General features: G+C 43.4%; 1 protein-coding gene across 1 annotated transcript in view; it reads right to left on the bottom strand.

Annotated features, from left to right (window-relative positions):
• The window catches only part of LOC102384022 (dynein heavy chain 5, axonemal-like), a 303,673-nt gene that overhangs the window by 152,800 nt on the left and 124,621 nt on the right, over positions 1 to 26,252 (bottom strand). The window contains exons 36-42 of the mRNA XM_025201485.1: positions 24,588 to 24,854; positions 24,242 to 24,370; positions 23,635 to 23,850; positions 23,077 to 23,223; positions 13,804 to 13,976; positions 13,368 to 13,546; positions 666 to 853 (exon numbers count right to left, since the gene is read on the bottom strand). Coding sequence (XP_025057270.1) covers positions 666 to 853; positions 13,368 to 13,546; positions 13,804 to 13,976; positions 23,077 to 23,223; positions 23,635 to 23,850; positions 24,242 to 24,370; positions 24,588 to 24,854 — 1,299 coding nt within the window. The remainder of the gene's footprint in view (positions 1 to 665; positions 854 to 13,367; positions 13,547 to 13,803; positions 13,977 to 23,076; positions 23,224 to 23,634; positions 23,851 to 24,241; positions 24,371 to 24,587; positions 24,855 to 26,252) is intronic.

Raw genomic sequence — 26,252 nt, 5'->3', positions numbered from 1 at the left:
TTTCTCTAATAAAAGAAAGCTCCCCCAGTGGTGCTGGGGGAGTTTGCAGATAGGGGAAGGGCTTCTGGTGCAGGACTGATCCCCAGTAACATTCTATGAAAAGCAAACCTTTTAAAAATGAAAGATAAATGCATCAACCTTCACTTGTGATTTTGTAGCCTTCAATACAGCTGAGGAAGGTGAGGTACAAAAGTGTGCTGAAACTACCCTTAGGCTCTCCTGTTTCTGTTTCTACTATACTAGTTGAAGGAGTGAGAACACTGCTACCCTCTCCAGGATAAGTCCTTCAGTGGCCAGTTACACAGTGCTGAAGGCTGTTCTAGGCCTCAAAAAAGCCTGCTGTCTGTCCTTTACATTGACTGTTTAAAACATTTATCATGTGGGTCAAGTTTTTGTCTGCCAAGTCTTCAATATGCAATCTAAAGAGGCATAAAACAGGAGGCTGATGATGGAAATGCTTAGACTAGTAGGATAATAAAAGAAGTAAAAAGTATTTGTATACCTACATGCTGTCAGAAAAACCTTGATCACTTTACTCATACAATTAGTTCTACTGACTTCCATAGGGGTGTTTTTGTGGATAAAGGAAACAGAATTCTGTCCTGTTATGCAATAATTCACAGGTATGCACACACACACACACACACACACACACACACACATACCATAGTCAAGAATATGCCAAACTCTCTGTCCATATCAACAACATCACCGTCAGTGAAGATGAACTGAGGCTTCTTATTTTTTTTACACTGAAGTACAATATAGATTTGCTGAGCAGCCACTGACAGAACTGGAAGCTCTATCCGATTAAATTCATCAAAGCAACCCCATGCACCTGACTGGGCTAAACCTATAAGTGAAGTGGGTGGAAAACAAAAGTATTTTGTTAGTATAGTATATTAACCTACATATAAAGTACAGTACACTTTGGTATATAATATAGAATAAGAAAAACTAAGAGCAAATGATAGAGTATAAGGAGAAGAAAAAAACTCACAGTAAATCAGCATGCATATTAAAGATACTCAAGAAAATCACTATGCTGTATGACATTATATATATACACACACATGCTTTCATAGAGACTTTTATGCTTTCACAGCTACCATTATCAAAGGCAGAAAGCCTTAGAACATTTACAACCCAATGTAACTATAATATCTAAAATATAATCTTTATAAGAATTAGATATAACACTCCGCAATGCCCCAGCAATGTACAGACTGAAGGAGCCAGAGTATATGAAGATATTTTGAGGTGGTCTCAATTAGACACACAGTACAAGACTACATACAGAAATCACTGCACTCCTAATAGCCCTACAGCTTTACTCAAGATTTTATAGCAAAAATACCCATATCAATAACGAACAGAAAGCAGCACTCTGCTCCTGAAGAGCAAAAAATCTATCTAAAGACACACTGGGTACATCTATACAAGATGCATTAATGTGCATTAGCCTAAGTTAATGAGCATTACAGGCACACATCTACATGTGTGCACCCTTAGTGCGCATTAACTTAGGCTAATCACACCTAAATTTGTTACCTACAAATGCCGGTATCAAATTTAGGTGTGATTTAGTTAAAGCGCATTAACACACATGTAGATGTGACCTGGCACTAATGTTAGTGCAGGGTCTGCCCTTCCACTAGGGGGCCAGCTAGAGCCCGGCCCTAGGGAACTTCGGGAGTTGGGGCACTGGGCACCTGCCTTGGGGCCCTGCCCCTAGGCCCCCCCCCCACCAAGGTCCCCCACTCTGGGCCTGAAGACCCAAAATATTGTAAGTAGTTTTTCCCTTGAACATAGATTTCCATTTGTATATAGTTTCCCACTTGTAAGCAGGTTTATTATTGGTGGGTGAGGAGGGTGGTGAAGGGGTTGATTGAGGAGAGGGAGGGATGGGAGTGGGTGTTGTAGGAGTAATAAACTTTTTTTGTTTTACCCATGTGCATATCCTGAGAGTGGTGCCAGGGGTGGGAAGAGGGTAGGGGGTGAACCACAAAGCAGGCGGACTGAAGTGGGGACTACAGGAGGAGGGGGTTGGCCAGGGCCTCCTGCAAGTGGTGCTCTGGCCCCTGCTGGTGGGTCTGTCTCTCTGCTGGGGTCTAAGCAGGGGGAGGGGGAAGCTGCTGGGGCCAGCACCACGGCCAACAGGAGTGCAGGACACTGGTTGTCGCTAGCAGGGTCCAGGCTGGAAGAGCAGAGCTCTGGCTGTTGCTGGCAGCCCTGGTGTGAAGAGGCAGGGTGGACCAAGAGGGAGCTGCTGCATGCTGCCCCTGCGCTGGGCACTCAGATCCTGGACAAAGAAAGGGCTGGCCAGGGATGTTTCCAAGATGGCTGCCAGCTGGCTCTGGCTTCAGCATGGCTGCCAAGTGCTGGGAGCTATGTGGCCAGAGGGTGGCGCTCCCCCCAGTGGCCACAGGGGCACAAGGCAGGGCCACAGGCACTAACTTTAGTGCCAAGTGCACTGGATTTATTGCCATGTCTCTGCATGTGTAGACACTGGCCAAAAATCACATAATGCACATTAAATTTAGTTGCGTTTAAATGTATGCAGACATGCCCACTGTTTTAAATGGATTGAAGTTGTAGCCAGACATTTATGGAGCAGTGGACAAACTGGTCTGAGATGAGATGAGAAGAACAAAGACAACACCTGTAGGCAAGAATAAAGTTGTGGAATGCTATAAAAACAAATTAGATCTAATCACAAAAGAGAAGCCAGTATAGGGATTTAACATGGTGTCCAGAGAAAGCAGAGGGGAAGGAGAGGAAGATAGTTTTGATGCTATCCTTTTGGATAGGTGATGAAAGAAAGAGATAAGATACAGAGAGGCCAGAGGACAGGAATTTATGAACACTGAAGAGAAGAAATTTTGCTGCATGTTCTTTAGTGTAATTCTGTCACTTTCTTCATAAGGAAAGCTCCATTTAAGAAATGCTTCTTAAAACAGTTTTAAGAAGAAAAGAGCACATATTATACCATGATTCTGCAACTACAATATGGAGGCAATAGTATCCAGTCTCTGCCACAGAACTGTCCTCCAGGGAAATCTCTCTCACCCTTGTTATGAAGAAAACTTTACAAGTGTGAACAAAACATAAATTAGTATAGGGTTGTAGTATAGGGTTAGAGTGGCGCTGTAGCTGTGATGGTCCAGGAATTACGTAAAGCAAGAATTTCTTTGGGTGATATCTTTTATTGGATAGTTGGGATAAAGTTAGACAAGCTTTTAAATACAAGATATTCTTCAGGGCTGTTGACACCAAATACTGACAGAAATGTTATGTATGCTGTATATTATGTATTAATTAAGTCTATTAATAATATTTAATGGCATGTGTAATCTGATGGATTTTATACATGGCTACAGTGTAAGAAAGCCTTAATAAAACTCTCCCAGAAGCCTCTGCTGCAGTTTGTAATGAAGGTACCAATTAATGGCATGTTAATGAACACTGGAATCCTAGTTAGCATAAATATGTTATGTAAGGCAGGCAAGAGAGGAATCCAGCTTATTGGCTATTCCCTCATCTCTTTGACTGCTGTTGTTGATGTCTCCAGGATCCCCCTCACTTCTTTGCCTTTCACTGCCTGCTCTCCCTCAGGGAGTGGGGCAGGGCAGGGCAGGAGGATGTGGCTCAGCACGGACTACATTTCTGGGAGACCCTGCAGCATGATGCAGCAGTATAGAGTGGGAGGGAAGTGGTGGGGGGCAGTTTGCCCACCTGCCTACAGGGTACAACAGTGGTGAGTCTGCCTGCCCAATTGCATGCATGGTGCTATGGTGCTGAGGGAGCTTGCAGATGGCAAAAGGTGGGGAGGGGTGCAGGGCTGTGATCCCCAGTGATGCAACCCCTGCAAGCTGCAGCCCCTAGCTGCTAAGAAGTTGGACAGCCCTTCAGATCTCCAAAGCAAAGTTCTATTGTCAAACTACCATTTTGGGAACACACTGAAAATCAGACATCAGGTCTAGCATCTCTGAAGTCTGTGATCTGAAAAGAAAAGTAAAGGAGAAAGCTAGAAATGTGTTTCTATATCTTGCTTTCTTTTGAGCTGAATTATTAAGGCTATGCTAAATAAAGTTCACCTGATTTTCTAAATAGTCTTTTAGTTTTTTCATAAATTAATTAGCAACAGGTGTATTTAAAATGGTACCAACTGGTTAATTGGCCAATAATCAGTTTCCCTCCTAGGTAACAGGGTTGTCTTCCGGCTGTCTTCAGGGTTCTACAATCTGAAATGATATCTAAAAATTATGAGCATTCCTAATCATCTTGATTTCTCATTAAGACATCATTCTGGGAGGAATCTATATTCAAGAAGGGTGCTTAAGCATGTGCTCAATTTTAAATGCGTGCCTGAGTGCTTTGCTAAAGATAACTTCATTGATGATACATGATAAAATATTCAGAAACTGTTACACTGAACATATTGTTCATTTTCATATTTAATTTTAAATTGAAATAAAGCTTCTGAAGAATTTCTCATCTGCTGGACCAAAGCACTAAAGAATCCAAGGACCTGCTATGGATCTGAGGTCTAAATTGCCACAGATTACACAATGTCTTGAAGACACCTCTCTCATACATGTTAGCCAAATCTATGAGAAATGAAAGTATCACCTTTGCAGGATTAAGAACCTATTTTAATTATATAACTGAAATTTTAAAATAATGTAAAGGAAATAAGTATTAAAGGTTTCATAACCAGTTATGGCTAAGCAGGTTTGTTTGTACCTAGGCACTTCTAAACCTGAAGACATTTTGTCTGCTTGCAGACATGGAACACGCCCCACCCCCCAAAAAACCCCAAACAAACAGTGATTTAAACTCAGCGTGCTCCTGCACCAAGCCCAGCATGTGCCCAGAAGAAGCAATGTGTTAGTTGCACCCATCTTTCCCCAACGTCTGTAGAAATCAGGTGCTTTACTGGGGGGGGGTTGGCGCTTTTAACTAATAGCTGATTGATTCAGCTTTATCTAAAAGCACCAAAAAGCCCTGCTGAAGCGCCTAATCTATACAGATGCTGTGGAGCTGGGTCAAAGTAACAAGCTATTGCTAACAAGCATGCCCTCCTCCCCACCTCCCTCTAGTCCCCCATGTGTGTCAGCATCCTTAGACCTTTTCCTACAACAGATATTAGTGGCTCTGTAATGTAATGTTGAAATCTCCAACATTATTCAGCATGAGGTGTTTTTTAAAGATTCTCCTAGGTGCTGTTCCCACAAATTCTCAAAGAAGCAGAAACTACCCAGGTCTTTATTCATACATATTTACACACAGGAGTTAGACATCTCCAGGAATATCCCTTACTGCCACTCCCATGATTTCTACCTCCATTGTGCTTAAAAGTGGTGCCAGGGCAGCTTCACTGCTTCATGTCAGGTCTAGTGCATGTGGAACAGGAGCAGGTAGGTGGAACATGCTTGTGGCCAGGGGTCCCAGGAGCACCAGGGAAGCAGTGAAGACAAGCCAAATGTCTCTTTCTCCATTGCGTGAACATAAGGCACAAATCATTCTTATATTTTTTCTGGTCACTTCATGGATTCTTACAAGTAAATACAATAGATAGACCTTTACAGAGTAATAGGATTACATTTGAAAAAATATGCACAGCAACAGAGATTGTGGAATCGATTTTCAGAAAATAAACTACTCTCTCTCTCTTCTCTGACCTTTAGTTTTCAATTAATGTACATACAAAAGCTACAGTGCTAAGAGTTCCTGACTGAAGACACAATCTAACCATGATTATGCATCAGAGTGTAGGCAGCTGAAATTGGAGTGAAGAATGTAATCAATTGGAGAGAACGGTGGTATTGGAGGGTTGGTAGCATCACATATCCATGTAAGGTCTAGGTCAGCAGTGATGCTCATCTTGGTCAGTGGTATTGTTGGCTTTGTTGACAATGTTGTTTTTAACAGTACAATGAGATTACTGTATTGATCTTTTATGAGATAATTACATCCAAGTTTGTTAGGAAGGGCTTTCTCTTAGAACTCTGCCTAACAGATCTGTTAGACTCCTGATGGACATTATACTTATCTTGTGACTAATGCATTAATCACACAATAAACTGTAACATGCCCTGTTCAACCAATTTATCATGCAATAAAAATGACAAACTAGCTACAAAGATGTGCCACATTTAATGTATCACACTTTTTCATTTGAACAATTAACATGTAAAAGAGCACCCAGGGAGCCAGGCTCAGGACCTGCTCCCCAGTGGTAGGTTGCCTTCAAGCTCAATTAAATTTCTAGTGCGCAGGGAGTCGAGCACCAGGAAGGCAGTCTCTAATTCTAGGCTTCCCAGATACCAGCAAGTTTAAAGCCATACAATGCAGCCTAATATACCAGTATTAGGTTCCCTTATGCTGGGTTGCCTGGTGCAGCTTTAGAAGTCACGGTAGACAGGGAGCCTGGGATCATGATCCTGTACTCCCTGCAAACCATCATGTTTAAATCCATGCTAGGCTGCTCACTGGCAAGTTTAAGCTGGGCCATGCAGTCTGCTATTGGGAATTTGTCCCCAATACTGGACTGCCTGGTATGACTTTAAAGGTCTGGGCTAGTGGGCAGCTTAGGATCACAATACTGGAAGCTTAAAGCTACACCAAGCAGTCCAGCATTTGGGACCAGTTCCCCAGTGCTGAACTTCCCCCATGAGCCTTTCAAGGTCCAGGCATGCAATGGGATCTGAGGAATTTTATCCCATCTCCCTAAAACTGCATGTCCTGCCATGTCACATCTTGAATATCTGGCATAGCAGAACATATGATTTTTAAGATCCGGGATAAAATTCTTCATGCATGTTTAATGTCCATCAGGGGCCTTAGAAATAAGCTTCTCCAAAGACCTCAGGAATTGAAATGTCAGAAAATGTTGCCAGGACATGATGATGTGCAATACACATCCCCATAAAATAGTTAAACTAACCTGTGGTAATGTACAAAAACAATCATTCTGCTTGAGTATTTTGTATGTCCTCTCTTTGTTTCACTTTCTCTTCTGCTTCTTCTTGCCTCTTGCATTGGTTTTCTCCTTTTCTTCATTTTTCTTCCCTTTCCACTTTCTTTATCATTTCTTGTTTTGTAGTGTGGTCTTCCCTTGTTGTCTGTGCTGTGGTTGCTACATGGTTTCACTCTCAGTTTCACCAAGTCTTCTTGCTTGTCATTCTGTTTCTCCTCCTTCCTTCCTTGATGAGATTTTTCAGACTCAGACCACTCAGAGGTATGACCAAAACGAGTATGGCACTACATGTTTTAGGCCTTACGTGACATGCCCTTATTACAATTTATCAGGCTGTGTTCTAAAAGTTATATTTTGAATACTGTTAATTAACAGCAATATTTGCTTTTGACCATATCAGGATAAATAATTCTTTAAAAAGTGTCTGTTACAGAATATAATATTATATGTAATGTCTTAAAATTATCCTATCTTTTATAATGGTGAAATTAAATTCTGGTTATTTTATTTTCCAGTTTTAGAAGGAAATAATTGTTTTGTGATGCCACCTGCTGGAAGCCCCTGGAATGCCTTATAATGATGAGGCTACATTTTCAGAGGAACAGAGCATCACACAACTCCCAGTGAAATATGTTGCTTACTAAATAATTATATCTTACTTGTGAAAAATAAACATGAGGTATACTACCACCCTCATAGGAGCTTAGAGCAATATTAATTCTCAAGAAATACTGAAGTGCATTCACACAGCATATAACAGTGCTTGAATTAAAGTAGAAACAGCAGGTATTTTATGTAGAATAAAGAACAACTGCAAGAGGCAAATAAAACAAGTCTAATCAGAGGCCCTGCCTACGTAAGATAAATGTGTAAACTTGTACTATAAACAGATGGTTTTGGTGTAAAGCAGGGCTTATAACTTTGTGATTCAATGCAGAAATTAATCAGGAAACACCACAATGGTAAAGGGCTCATTTTACCTTGATGTAGTGCATCTACATTATAGGTTTATAGTGGTGCAATTATATATAAAAAATGTTGTAATTATATCAGTGCAATTTCTCTACTATAGACACAGATCTAGTTAACCAAAGTGCCCAAATGTAAAACTTTGAGCACTGTGTGTGTCCTGAGAGGAGAATTTTAGGTAGGGGTGCACTGATAGAGATCTTTTGGGTCAATACCACTTGCTGATTTTTAATGAGCCATACTGGCCAATACTGAACCAATTTCAATATGCAGCCCCGCAGTGTGCAGAGCGGTGTCCAGCTGGTAAGTCTGTTGTGAGGGAACGGGTGGGGGGAGGGAAGGGGCATAGGCAGATCAAGGCTCCCATGGTGAGCTAGGGAGCGGGAGTGGGGCTTCGGCAGGGGCAGATGCTGCCCAGCTGGAGCAGGGCAGGGCACAGGGTGGAGCCGCGGCTTCTATTGGGGGCACAGGGCGGGGATGGCAGCTTCTGCCACTGTGCACACCCTGGGAGGGCATGGGGTGAGGGGAATGGGGAGGGGGGGTGCCTGGATCTACACGCTACACGCGGGGCAGGTCAGGCTGCTGCTGCAGGATGGGGCTGCACTGGGCTCTTTATGGCAGGGGGCTGGGCTGGTCTGAGGTCAAGACAGGCAGTAGGGCTGTGCAAAGCTTTGGTCCCCGATTTGATTCGGCTGAAATTCGACTCAATTCAGCGGCCGAATCTCTGAATCAAATCAGAGGACCCTTTAATTTCTCCAAATTGATTTGGAACCCTCCAAATTGATTCAGAGAGATTTGGTGATTCAGACGTAGATACAGCTTTAAATGTTTTTTCTACATACCTCTAGGTAGCAGGGGCTCTGAACACTGTGGTGCTGGGGTAGATGCAGTGTCCCACAGAAGCACAGTGGGCTCCCCAGTGTGCTTGACAGCAGACCCGGAAGTGGACCAGAAGCACCGGGGAGCGCGCGGGGGGCCCCCCACGTCTCCCCCTGACTTGACAATTGGTGCCTCCTGAGTCTGGGGGGGCACCCAGCTTCCCCCTGCAGCTGATCACTGAGCTGAAGGGGTGTGGAGGGCCCCCCCAACGTGCTCCCTGGCAGACCCGAAAGTGGACCGGAAGTACTTCTAGTCCACTTCTGGGTTTGCTGCTGGGCACACTGGAGAGCCCCCTGTGCTCCTGTGGGATGCTGCATGCACCCCAGCACTGCAGTGATCACAAACCGTGCTGATACCTCAAGGTATGTAGAACAAACTTTTAAAGCTATGCCTGTGTCCGGATCGCAGATTCGCCGAATACTCTCAATTTTCCTAGTATCAGTGCCGATCCAATATGGGACTGATGTATTGGGGCACCACTAATTTTAGGTAGTCAAGGCCCTGAGCCTATACCATCCATTGGGCATGTAAGTAGACAAAGGCACCTAGCTGTTCTATTCTACCCTGTTGAAGTCCCTGAAAATCCATATTGCTTCTACTTTGGAACACTCTGTCATCTGACCCTTCAGAGTAAATAACAGTAAAGCAACGAGGAGGAGGAGGAGGAGGATTCCCCCCCCCCCCCCCCAATTTTTATTTGTGTGTTTTCAGGAACTTGAGCAGGGTGGAACAGAATTGCAGTTAAGAGTCTAAGTCCACTTATCTGCCTGAGAGGTGGAATAAAATCTGGCCCTAAGTAGTTTTCTACATCTTCCCCAACTTAGTACCTTTGGACCTTTTATGTTCACATAAACAATGCCACAGATAGAAAAAAACCCTCAAAAGCTCATCTTCTCCTTTTCCTCCCTAAGGCTCTCATAAGTAATTTCTGGTCAAGACCATACAGCCAGCCACACTTTAGACTTGATTTTTTAGACTGGATATCAATATCTCAACATAACCACTTTCTTAAACAGATCATGTCCTTATAGAGACAGTGGTCAGCGCTCTCTCAGGCAACAATAAAGTCCCAAGGGCCTGTTTTGAAAACAGACTCTGACTCCATCAGTCTCAGTTCTACTAAATGGCAGCTCACTTCACCTACAAGACAAGGGTTTCAGGATTTGGTGAATCATTATCATTGAATGCTAGCCTCAACCAACTGCATAGTGATTCCTAAACAGGCCCTTCAACTCCATTTCTCATGAACTGTTCAGTCTTGGCAAATGTTAAACTGATGCACATCCTTGCCACTTCAAGTCAGGACTAAGACAATGCAATATGATCATAATCATAAATCTATTAAAATTGCGCAAATAGGGAAAGTGACAATATGCCTTCTCAGCAACAGGGATTGCCACAATCTCATCAGACTGTCCCCTTCCTCAATATCGCCTTCCTAATGAACACTGATCCAAGCTCAAGGTCTTAGTCCTTATCTTCAGGGCTAGGGACAGACATTACACATAAACTGGTTCAAGTGATCATAAACTGGTTTAAATCTATAACAGAACAGATATTCAATGCACATAAATCAGTTTGAAATGGCTGAAACCGGTCTGAAATAAACCTGGTTGAATGCAGTATCAGACTCAACTGATTTGGGTCAAACTGGCTTATGCAATATCTGTCCCAGACCCCTTCCTGGTTTAACTTAAACCAGAGTCCCCCAGCATCCCAGATGCTTTGCAGCCCTGGGCTGTGCTGTCTGCTTCATAGCAGAGCTGGCCCCACCCCTCTGCTCCCTAGCTGGAGCTCCTGCGGAGACAGCAAAGGCAGACAGGAAAGTGTCTGCTTAGGGCTTTTTGGAGCTAATCAACAGGTCAGCTGGTAATGTCCCTCCATTCCTTCTTTGGAAAAAGTTGTTTAAGAAGAGCTTGAACTAGTGAGAGAGGGGCCTTTGTTTTCCTGATGGGGTGCTAAATGCTCTGTTACTCCTTGTGCAACTCCCTGCTGGCTCCCTCCCTGGTCAGGAACCATGGGGGTGGGGGGGTGGGGAGCCTTCCTTAATCAGTGTCCTGCTGGGGCCTGGCCACACCCTCCCCCTCAGCTCAACACTGTGGAAGGGAAGGGAGGGCTGCTTTAGCACCCCCAGCTTCTAGCCTGAGCCACAGCAGGCATGTGCCTGCATTTTTCCAGTCCACAGGGGATGTCTTTACGGTTACAAACTGGTTCAGCCTAACCAGGTTAGACTAACTTGCAAAGATTGAATCAATTCAGACTCAGGCTTTTTGAATGTCTGTCCCTAGCCCAGGTGTTCAAAGGCCTCAGCCCAGAATGTTTTATGCTGAATAGAAAACAAGGCATAAAATGTTCCAGCTTATGTGTTGGGAAATTTCATAAGAAAAAACAAAAGTTCTGGTAATATAAAAAATTCCAAAATTGAAAATTGAGGTGTTCACTGTTGTTTCTTCAGCTAGCATGGGTGACTATTATACAGTTTGGCAAGTTCTCCCTGGATGCCCTCATGACAAGAACAGCCTTCCACTTTGTGTTAAACTCAGTTTGTCCACAGTAGCACAGTGAACTAGCATTACGTCTCCGTGAATAATTGTTTTTTGTACACCTAACCACACCAAATTTAAAATGTGGAGTGAGCACCATAAACCAGGTAGTTTCTTACCAGGGGTGGCCTTCTATCCACTTTCTGGTCATTTAAGTGACTGCTTTTCTACTGATAACATGGCATTTTTGGCACTTACATGCAGGTAAGAATTTCATTTCTGGTCACATAAGGATACATGTAGACAACTACATATGCATGCAAACTGGGTATGCACAGTAGGCTGCACACTGGCTGTTTAGTTATGTGTGTCCCTTGTAGTTGCATAGTGGCATCTACGGCCTGAAAATGTAGCCAGCTGACAGGTTAATGAGGCCTAACTAACATCTTTAAAAGAACAAAAGGCTATCATAAGGAGAAGGAATAGTAGGCCTTTCTAGTATGTCAAATGCTGGTGAAACTGTGGGCATCCTTCTGTTAACCTCAACAGACTTTGGGTCAGATCTAGAAAAGACCCACCTAGACTGGGAAAAGAAATTAGGGTTAGGTTGTCAATTAAACGAAACCAAAAATATAGGGGAACACTAAGAATGGAAGAGATGGAAAAATTTCTCTCAGCCAAAAACAGAAATCCTCCAAATCCAAATAAATCCATGACAAGAATAATTTTCACCTTTTCAGTCTTTATTTGGAAAATTTAAGTGGCTGTTTTTAATGCTTTCACTTAAGTTTAAAATTAGAAAGTAAAAAACAAAGGCAGTTACAGTAGCAATTGCTATTAAAATCATGGCTAGCTTTGCTAACTTCTAAATTTAAAAATGAAGAGGAATACTTTGAAGTCATACTCCACATAAGACATCACAATAATGCAAGTACATTTTATGCTATTTCACTATGGTTTGGGTGCACACCACACTCAGTGTGATCTCTGGAACTTTAGGTTCTGCTAAGTTCCATAGCCATTATTTGTTACTTCAGTAGGGACTCAGCCTAAATATAACATCATTCTTGATCATGGAAACATATTAAAGTGTGATTGCTACCTCATTATACACAGTTCAAAACAGACCCATGCTTTAAAAAGAACCAATATTCACAAACAATGTATTTTACAGAAGAGAGGGTTTGCAAGGTTCACTATGAAGCTCACACAGACACTGGATAGAGTAATGGGGAAGGAGGATGAGAGACTGAAATGGTGGAAGAACTAAGGAACACAATGATGCTGGGGAAGCATAGAGAGGAGAGAAGTGAAATACCCACAACAGATGAAAGAAAGAGATTAGGTGACTATGAAATCAATTAGGAGGAAGAGAAAGAGAAGAAAAAACAGACTAGCAGTTGGAGGGGATTGGTTAAGGCAAAATGTGAATGGGAACAATGAACTGAAAGAGTGGGGAAAAGGATATAAAAGAACAAGAGAAACAGAAGAGAGACAGCAGAACTGGTGCTGAGAAAGTGTATGGAATGGGATATAAGAGAACAAGGAGGGAAGAAACACAGCATACTAATACAGAAAAGGAAAGGAGTGCTGCTACTGAAAAAAGGGTGAGAAAATGAAAAGCAAGGGAAGGGAGGGGAAATAAAATAGAACGAAGTCATAGTCTCATTTGAGATGAATATTTTCTAGTCTCCACCATGTCCTCTAGTTCAATCAAGGTGTAAACAGATAATATATCCCAGCAAATATGTGAAATTTCTCTGGGGGACAAGCAGATGCTTTTATTTACAAGTGTTTCTTCTGTCCCTAATAAACTAGCAATATTATTCCCAAGTCAGCTGGTCAAATAAAAAGGACTGCTTGCTTGTTACCCCCATTATTTATTTTTTCACCAAGCTAATTTTAAGCACTTTTTCACTGTCCTGATGGCTCTGAAAAATCCTCACCAGGCAGATCCCTTCTTTGTTTCACACTTGTCCACAAATACATTCCAGAGACAAGGGCATTTCTATTTTAACTACTAAAATGAACAGAATAAACCCAGTGTTTCCTACCTTTATAAATGCGTCCCAGACCTCTGTAGTCCATTTGGTCTGAACAATTAAAGACAACAACATACTTTCCGAGGCACTTGCCCATGTCTTTAGTTGTCTCGGTTTTCCCTGTACCTGCAGGTCCTGCTGGAGCACCACCCATACTCATTCCCAGCGCCTGAGCCAATGTGATATAGCACCTAGACATACCAGAAAGTTCCTTTATTTTTTACTGTTATTTACCTAATGTTCAGTAAATAACTGTAGTGACTGTGTTATACAAAACTGAGGGGGGGTGAACAAGATGTTCTTTCTTTCAGTGCATGCTTATTAACTCCCTTTGGTCTTAGACGTAATTGGTGTATATTATGGGACAAATCTGGATTCCCTCGGGTGTGAATAAGGGTTCTGGTTTGGCCTGGAAAGTACATATTATATATAATATTTTCCCAATTACCTGTCAGTTAAAGGAGTTATGACAAGTCTGTCTGTACAGCCTAAATATTCGTTGCAGTAGCTGAACTCTACATCAGTGATTTGGATGGTGCATTTGTCCACATCTTCAATAAAGTAAAATCTAGATTGTTTTTGCCATTCAAAATCAGATGGAGATTTAACGTTCATATGGACCTAAAATGAAAGAGCAAAATCAAGTGTAAACAAATAGTATTATATAAATATGAGGGGAGGAAGTGAAACGTGTCAATATCTATCCACAAGTTAGAAGAATAAGCACCCTCAGCTCATAGTATATCACCTAATCAGACTGAAGAAATGAGTGTGGAAGAGAGAATCAGATGATGTTATTTGTACACCCACTGCACATAGGCTGGGCAGATGCATGAGTGACAAACTAATGGTCATGCGTATCAGTCCCATGGGGCACTTGTACACATAAGGAAATTGGCCTTTAAAGCGGCTTAATTGCCCTTTTGCACCCTTTTAATGGTGTCACTGTTTACACCTGTGGCAGCATACTTCATTTTAATTTAGTAATGCTGTAGACATGCAGCAGCATATTTCACTTTAAATGACTTTGTTATGTAGCAAAGTAAAACACATCCGCTGTATTTTAGTTTGCTATGTAACAAATTGCAGCGATACATCTGGAGAAGATGGCCCGGGGTACACGGGGCACTAGAAGTCCAGGCATGCTCAGGAAAGCTCAGGCTCGGCGGCCTTCCAGTGCCCCATTCACCATCCCCACCACCTTCTCCAGCCACCAGCACACCTAGTTGCCCTCCTGCCGCCTTCCTGCACTGCCCCAGGGGCAAGCTAGGCTGTTCCTGGGAGGTCTCAGGAAGCAGGAAGGCAGCAGGGACTGTACATGGGGCACTGGAAGTCTACCAAGCCCGAGCTTCCCCAAGCATGCCTGGGCTTCCAGTGCCTCATGCACTGTTGGATAGGGCTGGGTGATGTCTGAGACCTGGGGCAGCACCCGCCCACTAGCAGCCCACCTGTGTGGCCCACGGGGGGTGCTGCTGCCACAGAGGGAAACACCAGGCCCCCCTGCAGCTCAGAGGTTCCTGGCCTGACAGCAGCTCACACAAGTGGGATCCACCAAGGGAAAAGAGAAAAAAAAGCATCAAGCAGCCCACTTTTTCTTTTTTTTTTCTGGCGGAGCCTGCCCGCCTCTTCCATGGCCAGGGGGGTGAGCTGCCAGTGGGCCAAGAGGACCCTGAGCTGCAGAACCAAGCAGCAGCTCGTGTGGGCAGGCTCTGCTGAGAAAAAAAAGAAAAAAGCAGTGAGGGGCCTGATCTTTTATTCTTTTTTCTTCCAGAGCCTGCCTGCCTCTCCCGTGGCTGGGAGGTGAGCTGCTGGTGGGGCCTGAGCCGCAGGGAGCCCGATCATTCCCTCTACAGCAGCAGCACCCCCCAGGCAGCACCTGCCCACTAGCACCCCACCCAGGCAGTCCTGAATGCGCCGCCACCACGGAGGGGAGGACAAGGCCCCCCCACAGCTCAGGGGCTGCTCAGCCCACTGGCAGCTCACCTCCCGGCCATGAGAGACATGGGCAGGCCCCTCAATACTTTTTTCCTTTTTTTTTTCTCACCCTGCCTGGGTGAGTTGCCACCATGTTGTGCAGCCCCTGAGCTTCAGAGGGCCCAGTCCTTCCCTCTGTGGCAGTGGTACCCCGCCAGGATCACCTGGGTGGGGTGCTAGTGAACAGGTGCCACCCGGGGTGCTCTGCTGCCACAGAGGGAAGGATCAGCCTCCTCCTGCTGGCCCCCCCCCAGCAGCTCAGGGACTGCTAGCAGGTTGTCCCCTGGCTGCAGGAAAGGCAGGCAGGCTCCAGGGGGGGAGGAAAAAAGGATTGGGCCCCTCACTGCTTTTTTTCCCCCGCTCTGACAGAGCCCGCTCATGGTGGCGGTGCGAGGAGAGGGGGTGAGCTGATGGGGGTCTGTCACTGTTCCGTCACAGTGACTGAAGTCCCTAAATTGAAACGGTGGGTTTTTAATTGTGTCAATTAACAATGCACCATTTCAATTCAGGGAGAACTAAACCCTCATCGCATGTACAAGCAACCTTTGGGATTGTTATGTTACAGTTATCAGTGTTTGTGCAGCACCTATGGCTCAAACAGATTAAATCAGAGGCATTTTAAGAAGACTGGAGTAGTGTCATCTGCACAATACTACCCAGCAACAAATTAAACATCCTGAGGGACTTTCATGCTTGTGTAGGCTGTGATAATGAACCATGGTGCAAAAATCATTGGACACCAGGGTGTCAGAGAGGCTAACTTAAATAGTGTGCATCTTCTCTTAAAGTGTGTGGAACACAGCCTCATAATTATATACACAGACTTCCAAAGAGCTGCTAAATATAAAACAACACTGATGCCCCTATGCTTCAAACAATGTCACATAACTGATTATGTTAACGTCCACCAAAGGGATCAGGATTTCTTGTTCTATGAGCAGTACAGACAGCTGATCAAAACATAAGTCACTTAGAAGTTAGATGCTCCTTCAGATCAAATTTAAAATCCATTACTTCAGACAAAAGCATGCCAAGAAAATCAATACTGATGGTATGAAATGTCTTAAAAGGCAGAGTTCCTGGTAGCTGCCAGATGAAGAGCTGTCACAGATTCTAGCAGGGATTCAGGAGAGCCCATTTTGTTGCCAGCTCCAGGGTCAACTCTGAGGCCACCAAGGACACTGATAGCAAAAAGCAGGATGAGCCCCTGGCTCCCATCCCTGCTAAAACTGAGGAACAGGCACAGGAAGGACAGGACAACTTTGAGCAGGCTGTTCAGTAGTGCTAATCAGGAGGCTTTGCACCAATCAGGGCAGCACATCTTCAAAGTTAGTTATGGTGCATGCTAACTTGCCATGTTATGGTCCCCTTGTGCTGAGTTTTGGCATGTTTGCATGGGGCTGGCACCAGAAATTAATATCCTTCCCCACAACCATTACAGTTAAGAGTTATGCTAAAGGACACAGTGATTAAGCTGAAGGATTTGTGGGGGGAAGGGGAGAGGTGAGGACGGGACAGTAGGGATCTTGCTGAAAATTGTCAAATTGGACAGCAGTTGTCCAAAACAGTTCCTTTCTTTGGCAGAAGGTCACAATAAAGACATGAGCCCAGGAGAAAGCATCTTGGGAAATTAGAGGACAAAATGGAGAGAATGAATGGAGAGAATGGAGGACAAAATGGAGAGAATGAATCGTATAATGTCTTATACGATTCTTAATGGGGAAGCCAATGACAACTTCCCTCCCATTCCCTACCACTGAGAAAGAGACAATGAGAAGATAAGGAAGAATCCATTAAGAGGTCCCTCCCCCATTAAGCTATCATGCCCCAGAAATTAAACTCCAGGTTGAGAGCTGGGGTAAGAAGACTAGGTTCTGGGGCACTCATGCACAGGAACTTACCATCTCAGGGTCCAGGAACAAATACAAAGGGACTATTGAAATGGGAAGTGGACACATGTTTGGGAGTTCATCACTTTATCTTAATGTTGCAAAAACTGAAGAAGAGGCTTGTTTCATAGTTGTCCTTTCAGGTTCAACACCCATTCCAAGGGAAGCTCCCAGGGCCACAGCTCTGAGATTGTAGCACAGCATGCCTCCAGGCACAAGAGCAGGAGAAGACGCAGTAAGGAGAACATGCTGGCTGACCTTGTGGTATCACTGGAGTAGAGGGCTGCTGCTGAGGAGTGGAGGGTCATGGCAGACTTTCACCTGGACTGGTGTGCTGACCTGGTGAGGCAGGGCATGTTGAGGCTAGGAGGAATGTAGGTCACTGGGAAGGTAGTGTGTATGGCAAAGCAGACTACAGAGATACTGATCCACATGGGATGGTGATCACTGGGTGGACAGAAACACCCAGCAGACTCTCATAAGCATACTGAGCAGGCAAAAAGGCAAGACTCAGGGAGGTCTCCATGTTGGTCCCCTATGCTCCTGCAGCCTCAGCTGTACCATCAGCTATAGCGACAGCAGCCTCTGCCAGCAGTAGACCATGGCCACTCCACTCCACACCACAAAATTCCTCCTTGTGCACTCACTGAGTAGATCTCAGTTCTAATGGGCCACAGTTTGGCCATCTGCCATCTTCTCCCCTTCCCAGCTGCCAAATGACAAACCACTCCCAGTTTCCCTCACCCTTGGTTCATAAAAGTCTGTTTCATAGTTTACATAAGAAAACACAGAAGTGTTTGACTGTTATCACTTAGTAATTTTTGTTTTTATTTGGCAGCTACAAAAAAGTGCAGAGAACAGACCCAAGAATTAGGTGTTTAGGAAACTGACCAAAGCCTTCAAGGCTGCAGCAAGCACACTGCCCCATCACTGAAGGCATTCTATCTAGAGTTGTGTGTGCAGTTCTGGTCACAAATGTTAAAAAGATTAACCTAAACTGGTATGAATTTCAAAGAGGGCTACTAAAATAAGGTGGTTAAGGGAATATAAACATTTCCTTATGAAAGAAGATTGAAGAAGCTTGGCTCATTTAATTTAGTAAAATGGAGATTGAGAAGAGATATGATCACTCTTCATGAGGTTCATTTCATAAGGTGAATATTAGGGAGAGAGATGAGCTATTAGGGCTAAAACACAAGACTGATACAAGATCACATGGCTAAAAATTACCTACAAATAAATTTAGTTTTGAAATTAGAAGATTTCTAATGATTAAAGCAGTGAAGTTTTCGAATGGTCTTCCAAGCAAAGGTGGGAGACCAAAGAACCTGAATCACTTCAAGGCTGAACTTGATAAGTTTGTGAAAGTAGAGTTGTGATAGGATAGGAAGTTTTTGCTCAACTATTAGTGCGTTCAATACATGGAGTCATAGGATCAAAGGAAAGTTGGGATGGAAGGGTCCTCATCTAGTCCAGCCCAGCCCAGCCTCCTATGCAAGACAGGATCATCTCCAAATAAACCACCCCAGCCAAGTGTCTATCCAACCTGCTCTTGAAAATTTCCAGGCATGGAGATTCCAACATTTCTCTATGTAGTCCAATGCCTGAGCACACTCATAGTCAGAAAGTTTCTCTTAATCTCCAACCTAATTTTTCTCTACTTCAGTCCTGTTAGCTGCACCTACAGAGAAAAGCCCATCTTCATCCTCTGTAAAATCACCCCTCAGGTAGTTTGAAGATTGTTATCAAATCCCCCCTCAGTCTTCTCCAGGTTAAATAAAACCAGTTCTTTCAGCCTTTCCTCATAAGTCATGCTTCCCATGACTATTTTTGTTGTTCTGCACTGAACTCTACAATCTGTTCATCTCTTACTTGAAGGGTGGGACCGAAGACTGAAAAAGTACTACATCTGAAGCCTCACCAGTACTGAATACAGTGGAAAAATCATGTCCCTGGATTTGCAAGTGATATTCCTGTTAATAAAACCCAGAATACTGTTGGCCTTTTTTGGCAACAAGAGCATACTGTTGACTCATATTCAGCTTATGTTTTACTGTAATCCATCACTCCTTCTCTACAGTACTACAGCCTAACCAGTCATTCCCCAGTCTGTATTTGTGCATGCAGTTATTTCGTCCCAAGCACAGGACTTTGCTGAATTTCATCTGGTTTATTACAGACCATTTTCCCATTCTATCCACGTCATTCTGGATACTAGCCCTACTCTCCAGAATGTCTGCAACTCCACCCAACTTGGTGTTATCTGCAAATTCGCTAAGCATGTACTCAATCCCATCATCCAAATCATTAATGAAGATAACAAACAATATCATATGCAGGGCAGACCCAGGGGGAACCCCACTTGATGCCTCCTCCCAAGTAGAAACTAAACCACTGATGACTACTTGTCGAGCATGATGATCTAACCAGTTGTGTATCCAACTAGTCTGTATTTCCTTCGCTTATTAATGAGAATGTTAATTTTAATGAGAAACGGTGTCAAAAGCCTTCTTAAAGTAAAAGGTATATCACATCCACTACTCTCCCAACATCATCAGAGCCTATCACCAATGAGGGTGGTCAGGCATGACTTGCTCTTGCTCTCCTCTAAGTACTTTACGATAGATTCCTTGAGGACCTGCTTCATGATCTTTCCAAGTACTGTGGTCAGGCTGACTGGTTTGTAATTCCCCAGATCTTCCTTCTTCTCTTTCTTAAAGATGAGCACTTATAATTGCCATTTTCCTATTGTCTGGGACCTTATCTGGCCTCCACAAATTCATAAACAAGGACAGCTAAAGGCTCTGAAATTACCTCAGCCAATTCCTTTAGTACCCCATAGTGAATCCCAATCTAGCCCTGTAGACTTGAAAGAATCTAGCATCTCTGTGGAATCCTTAACCTGTTCTTCCATTATTATATGACAGTGGTGCTCAAACTTCTGGTTCTACAGCCCAGATGAGTGGTACAGGATGAGTCCATGGCCAAATTGGACCCCATATACCATGACCAGGCTCTGGGACCCAGCACTGCCCCAGTGTGCTACGATTGGGCCCTGGCAGGCCACACCACTCTCTAGTCCTGCAGGTTGGGATCAGATTTCCAACCTAGTACATGAGGCCCAGGGCTTCTCATGGATGGGCCAAATTTCTGGACCTGTGGGGAGCCCCATGGACCAGATGCCACAGCACTGGGGCCTGGATCTGGACTGCAGGACAAGGGTTCAACATCCCTGCTCTAGACTGTTTAACGCTTTCTCTATTTTTGCTGTCAGTTGCACTCATCATCTAGCACTTGCCCCTATTTCTGAAAACTGAAATGAAAAGCATTAAATACTTCAGCCTCCTCTGCATCGCCTGTAACTAGATTGCAATCTGCATTCCATAAGGGACTTGTGGTTTCTTTGGCCTTCCTCATACTCTTAACATACTTGTAGAATACATTTTGACTGCTTTTTATGTCCTTTGCCAGTTGCATCTCATATCGTGCCTTGGTATTCCTAATTTTGTCCCTGCACACGTCGGTCGTGTTTGCTGTACCCACATTGGAAAGAGATAACTTGTGTAATGTGGAAGATATCCAGTAATCCCAAGTCCAAACTGACATTACATAGATGCACTGAAAGACTGTAGTTCGATGATAGACTGATCATCTATCAACTCCACTGACAGACTGTAGTTCGATGACAGCTGGGAGAAGGCTGCCAAAGTTAAAAACACTTAGAAACACAGATGCAACATGTATGTCCAGGAATTTGAAATATGCCATCTCTAGACACTGCAGGAGAGGAGGAGGGAACATGAAGTACATGAAGCAGTATTTTTTGTTTGTGAAATCTGCAACACAGCTTGTAAATCTCAAAATGGTTTGAAACCTACATGCACGAATATTTCTAAAATCAGTCCATAAGTAGTTGAAATTATCTTAAAGGATATAAGAAACCATCATCACTTTTGAAATGTGCACCACTAACTGACGGGTAGTTTAAATCTGGTCTGTTCATATGTTAAAGTCATAAGAAAGTATATATTTATGACACGAGCTAGCTCAGGGGTGGGCAAAATACAGCCCGCGGGCTGGATTTGGCCTGCCAACTGGCTGGATCCAGCCCACGGCTGCCTCCGCAGTGCTCCACATGGGGTTGATCCCCACCTGCTCCCGTTGGCTCCTAAGCAGCACCCCTATCCCTCCACATGCCCCCATACACCCCCCACCACGTCACCTCCCCCTCACAGGGCAGGGAGTGCAGGGAGCAGATCACACCTGTCTTAGTCCTGAATACTGCTCCTCACCCACCCATAGGGAGTTTTGGTGAGCTGTCAGGGGGAGGGTGGGTGCTGACCTGTCCTGTGACAGCTCATCAAAACACTTTATCTGGCCCTTGGGCCCAAATAATTGCCCACCCCTGGGCTAGCTTCTTGCTTCATATCTACCATAAGTCTTATTCACTATATGAAGCTACTACATTCTAGTCTAGATTCTGTCTCCTCATCAGATACTCACTGGGCACATCTACATGTGCCATTAATGTGCAGTAATAAACTGCAGAGCTTATTGCACCACAGTTTATTGCTCCCAGGAAGCTCCCAAGCATGTTGTTTACACGTGTGCTTGGACCACAGCACATTGAGTCAGATCAGGGGTCTGCAGGGGACCCAGAGGGACAGTCTGCCAGCCCAGGGCTGCTCCAGCTAGGCTCAACATGCTATGGATGGGCTGGCTGAGGTTGGCTCAGTGTCTACATGTGTGCTGCTGCACACGAAAAAATTCTGCAACAGGGTAGTACTTGTATTTACAAGTACTACCCTGCTGCTCAGTTTATTAATTTCCTGCACCCTAATAGGGATGCATGTGTAGACTGAGATGTTTACTACACAGTTAATTAGTCAACTGCACAGTAAATGTCGTGTGTAGACATGCCCACTGACTCCCTCATCCTATCTCCTATCAAACAAAGGAGGAAGAAGAAATTTATAGCAGGGAAAGGAATGCATTGGGTGAAAGAGATGACATTTGGGGCACTGGCCAATGAGAGACTATTCCTTTTTCCTACCTTAAGCACTTCCATTATGGCTAGCTTGTCATCTCAAGTAAAACTCTTTAGGATTAACCAGTTTTCTGAGGGTTGACAGAGCAAAATTTTACAATATTTCTCAATGAGTTAATTGATATGAAACACATATCAGAGAACAAAAAATGGTCTCTCATGGGCCAGTGTCCCAACTGTCACTTCCTTCACCCACTGCGTCCCTCTCTCTGATGTGAATTTCTTCTTCCTCCTTTCTTTGTAGGAGATAGGATGGGGGGAACCAGTGAGTACCTGATGAGGAAACTGAAAATACTTATAAAAATGAATGAAAAATAAAATGGACAGGAAAAAGCCTCCTGCATCATACTAAAGCTGGCAGCTTCTCTTGCAACTATCCATATTATTTCTTTCTTATCTTTCTATCTTTAGTTAGAAGTACATTAGTAATTTTTGGTAAAATGTATATAAATCCTTTTAACAAGACATCTTCCTCTGCAGACAGTCACTTTCTTTCAATGTTCGTCTCCTCCCAGGTTCCTAACTGCAGTTTCATGTTTCACGTTATTTACATAAGGAAGGAGTCTGATGGATTTAAATGTAAATTAAATGAAAATTTGAATGTTTCCATTCGTGAAATAATTCCAGTAGAATATCTGAAATTTAAATCTTTTAAGATAACCATAACCCTAGGCAAAAATTAAACAGCATGTACTATATTGTAGTGCTAACAGCAGAATTATACAAAGACAATACATTTTGAAGTTACTTTACATTTGCAAAAAAAATGCTTCTGTAAACTGAGAGTTTTAGAAATCTCTTAAAAACTCACCAAATCATCAAAGATATCCTTTTGGTGTACATGAATAGTAATTAAAGTCTCATATTTTGTGCGCTCCATTCTTGTCAGATTGCGTGTTGTCATGTCAATCAAATCGTTTAAAAGATCCAAAAACTTCTGATTTGTTGTGTTCATGATCTTTCAGAGACAGCAAGAACAATTATGTTATACAAACATTATTTAATCTTTCAATATTTGCAGGAAAAACAATTGTAAAGGCTGACTGATAAACATCCCCTGGTTTATGTATATGACCTGCCAACTTTATTTTGCATGAATGAGGGCTGCAGTAATGAATCAAAATCTGCTAACATAGAGGTCAGCAACATACAGCCTATGAGCATGGTTCAGCCTGCAGAGCCACTGGATCTGGGCCATGGAGCCAGGAAGGTGGTAAGTCAGGGTAGTGGGGTAGCTTCGCGGATATTCTGGTGGCAAGGGGGGTTCTTTATTAATGTGTCTTTGTTGCCACACTTTATTTTAAACTTGCACAGTGTCCCTATCTGGACATTGTTTTTAATTAACCCCAAAGGACTTAATAAGCACTACCTTTTTGTCTGTTTTGGCACTGTTGAGGGCATTCTCTGCATCTCTGGTCCAGATCATTTGAATTCCCAGAAGACCTATTTGTGCAGGAAACATTGCCTGAAAGTCATAAAGCTTGAACGCTGAGTCACTGATGGCTACAGATGCCTGTCTAATGATGCTGTGGATTGTTTTCTTAATCCCCTTCAGCAGTTGTCCTAACCAGCATTCCACATTACCCTGAAATAATCAAATAAACAACAAAAGCTCACACATAACTTTAAGTATTCTATCCCTACAAAGCAGAAATATCTTCAGAAGATATTTCTTCCTCAGGGTCAGCACTTTCATCCTTCAAAGATTCTCTTCCTCAATAAGCCAGCCTCTGCTTCCAGATTCCTCTTAGCACTACTGAAGAAATAACTGGAAAAGTTGCAACAGAACAAGAAAAGACATCACCTTTCTTCCTCTGGGGATAAATACTGTGCCCCATAATTGGCAACTAAAACCTCTCTAAATCAGATTCTCTAATGGCAGTATCGGGTGACACATCGGGTGACAGAGAACTGGGCCAGTGCCTCTCACAGATCCGTTTTAAATTAGATCTTGGAAAAAGTATGTATTCTATTACCTGAGCTAGAACAGGCTCAATAATATTGACTTTTTCTCCTTCTTGAGATTCAAACAATAAAATCTGGTCATAGTTCTTTTCATGAAATCCCACTCGATTAACATTGTCAAAAAGACTTAGCAAATGTCCCTAGAATACATAAAAATGAGACAATACACGTAAGATCTACAAACCAATTTCTTATATCTCTTTTAGATTGCATCAAACACGAAAGATTAAAAAGCTAAACAGGTTTTTCCACAAATGAATACATTTAGCTGAATTAAATAGCAAGGGGAAATCAATTTATCAATTATTATACTGAGTATATTGACTATAAAGAGGATTATTACTACATTTTTAATACCTGAATAGTGTGTGAATCCGATGCCTGACCAAGTATTTCCAGAAGAGCAGGATCAGAGACAAAGAAAAATCTGGGAAATACTAATCGTTTCTTTTCCAAATACCCAGTTAGTGATTTTTGACATATTTCCAGTTGTTCCAGTAAATGTGGAAACAGCTGTGCCAACATCTCATCTCCAACACAGCACTGTACTATATTTGATGTCTCATGTGCTCTCTGCATAATCTTCTGCCAAGATTTATCAATGTTGTGAAACCTTTTGGCTTCCTGAAACACATTAAAGTGCATTGTCTATTCCTTCTACTTGCCAAAATACTTAAAAAAAATGGTGTCCTGTAAAATAAGGTAATGATTTAAATTGCCTGTGCTGCTTAGGTCTGTTGTAGCCTCTGTGCTGAGAAGTAATGTGTGAATACTTCAAGAATGGCTTTTCCAGACTGGCAGTACAACATGAATGAGGGAAGTCAATGGGACAGCACTGGCAGTGACTTTTGGCTTATGCTGCCTAGGGCTGAGAACTACCATGATACATCTAGATATACCTAAATTAGCTAGCTCTCATCAACTAGGTTATATCTCAGAAACAGGTTAGTTCACATGGAGCCACAGCCAATTTCTCTGTTGAAAAATCTATATCACTATAGGGGTAGGAGTGGATCCACAGGGGTGCACTGGTGCACATGTATCCCACTTTGATTCCTGCTCCACTCAACCAACTGCCCAGTAGTGGTAGCATCATTTCTAGTCAGGCAGTGCTGAGGGAATCACTTGATTTCATCCCTCATTATAATCTACTTGATCCCTTCTAAACTCTTTATTTCACAGATGTTAATGGCCTTCTCTTCTTTTTAATTGTCTTGATGTTCCACCAGTCAAGCTATCCTTTGTTCTGCCATTTTGCTGTCTGTTAGCTGCTCCTGGTAATGAAGATCCTATTGCATGGCCCTGCAGATTGTTTTGAACTCATTCCAACAAAGTTATAATTGTTTTTACTTCAATCTTTAACCTGAATAATACAGCCCTATGTCCCTAGTATGTTAGTAAGACTTCTAGTTTATTTTTAACTGGAGAAAAGGGCCAGCAGGGGAGGTTATGCTCAGGGGCAATCAGCATGGGTTCATTAGGGGCAGGTCTTGTCAAATTAACCTGGTGGCCTTCTACAACCAGGTCACCAAGTCCTTGTATGCAGGTGTCACAGTGGATATAGTCTTTCTGGACTTCAGGAAGGCCTTCGACACGGTCTCTCACCCCATTCTCAGTAAGAAACTAGGAGACAGTGGTGTTGATGCCTTCATGGTCAGATGGGTCACTAACTGGCTGGAGGGCCGCACCCAGAGGGTGGTGGTGGATGGGTCCTATTCGACCTGGAGGAATATGGGCAGTGGGGTTCCCCAGGGCTCAGTCCTCGTGCCCGCACTATTCAACATCTTCATCAGTGACTTGGGCGAGCGGGTAGAAAGCACCCTGTTCAAGTTCGCAGATGACACTAAGATGTGGGGAGAAGTGGGTACGCTAGTAGGAAGGAACAGGCTGCAAGCAGATCTAGACAGGTTACAGGGGTGGGCCGAAGAGAACAGGATGGGGTTCAACACTGACAAGTGCAAGGTGCTGCACCTGGGGGGGAAGAACCAGCGGCACACCTACAGGCTGGGGAACTCCCTTCTC

This window comes from Alligator sinensis, unplaced genomic scaffold (assembly GCF_000455745.1).
Source record: "Alligator sinensis unplaced genomic scaffold, ASM45574v1 scaffold386_1, whole genome shotgun sequence".
NCBI lineage: Eukaryota > Metazoa > Chordata > Crocodylia > Alligatoridae > Alligator > Alligator sinensis.
The sequence above is the reverse complement of the archived record's forward strand: the minus strand, read 5'-3'. Positions and strand labels throughout refer to the sequence as shown.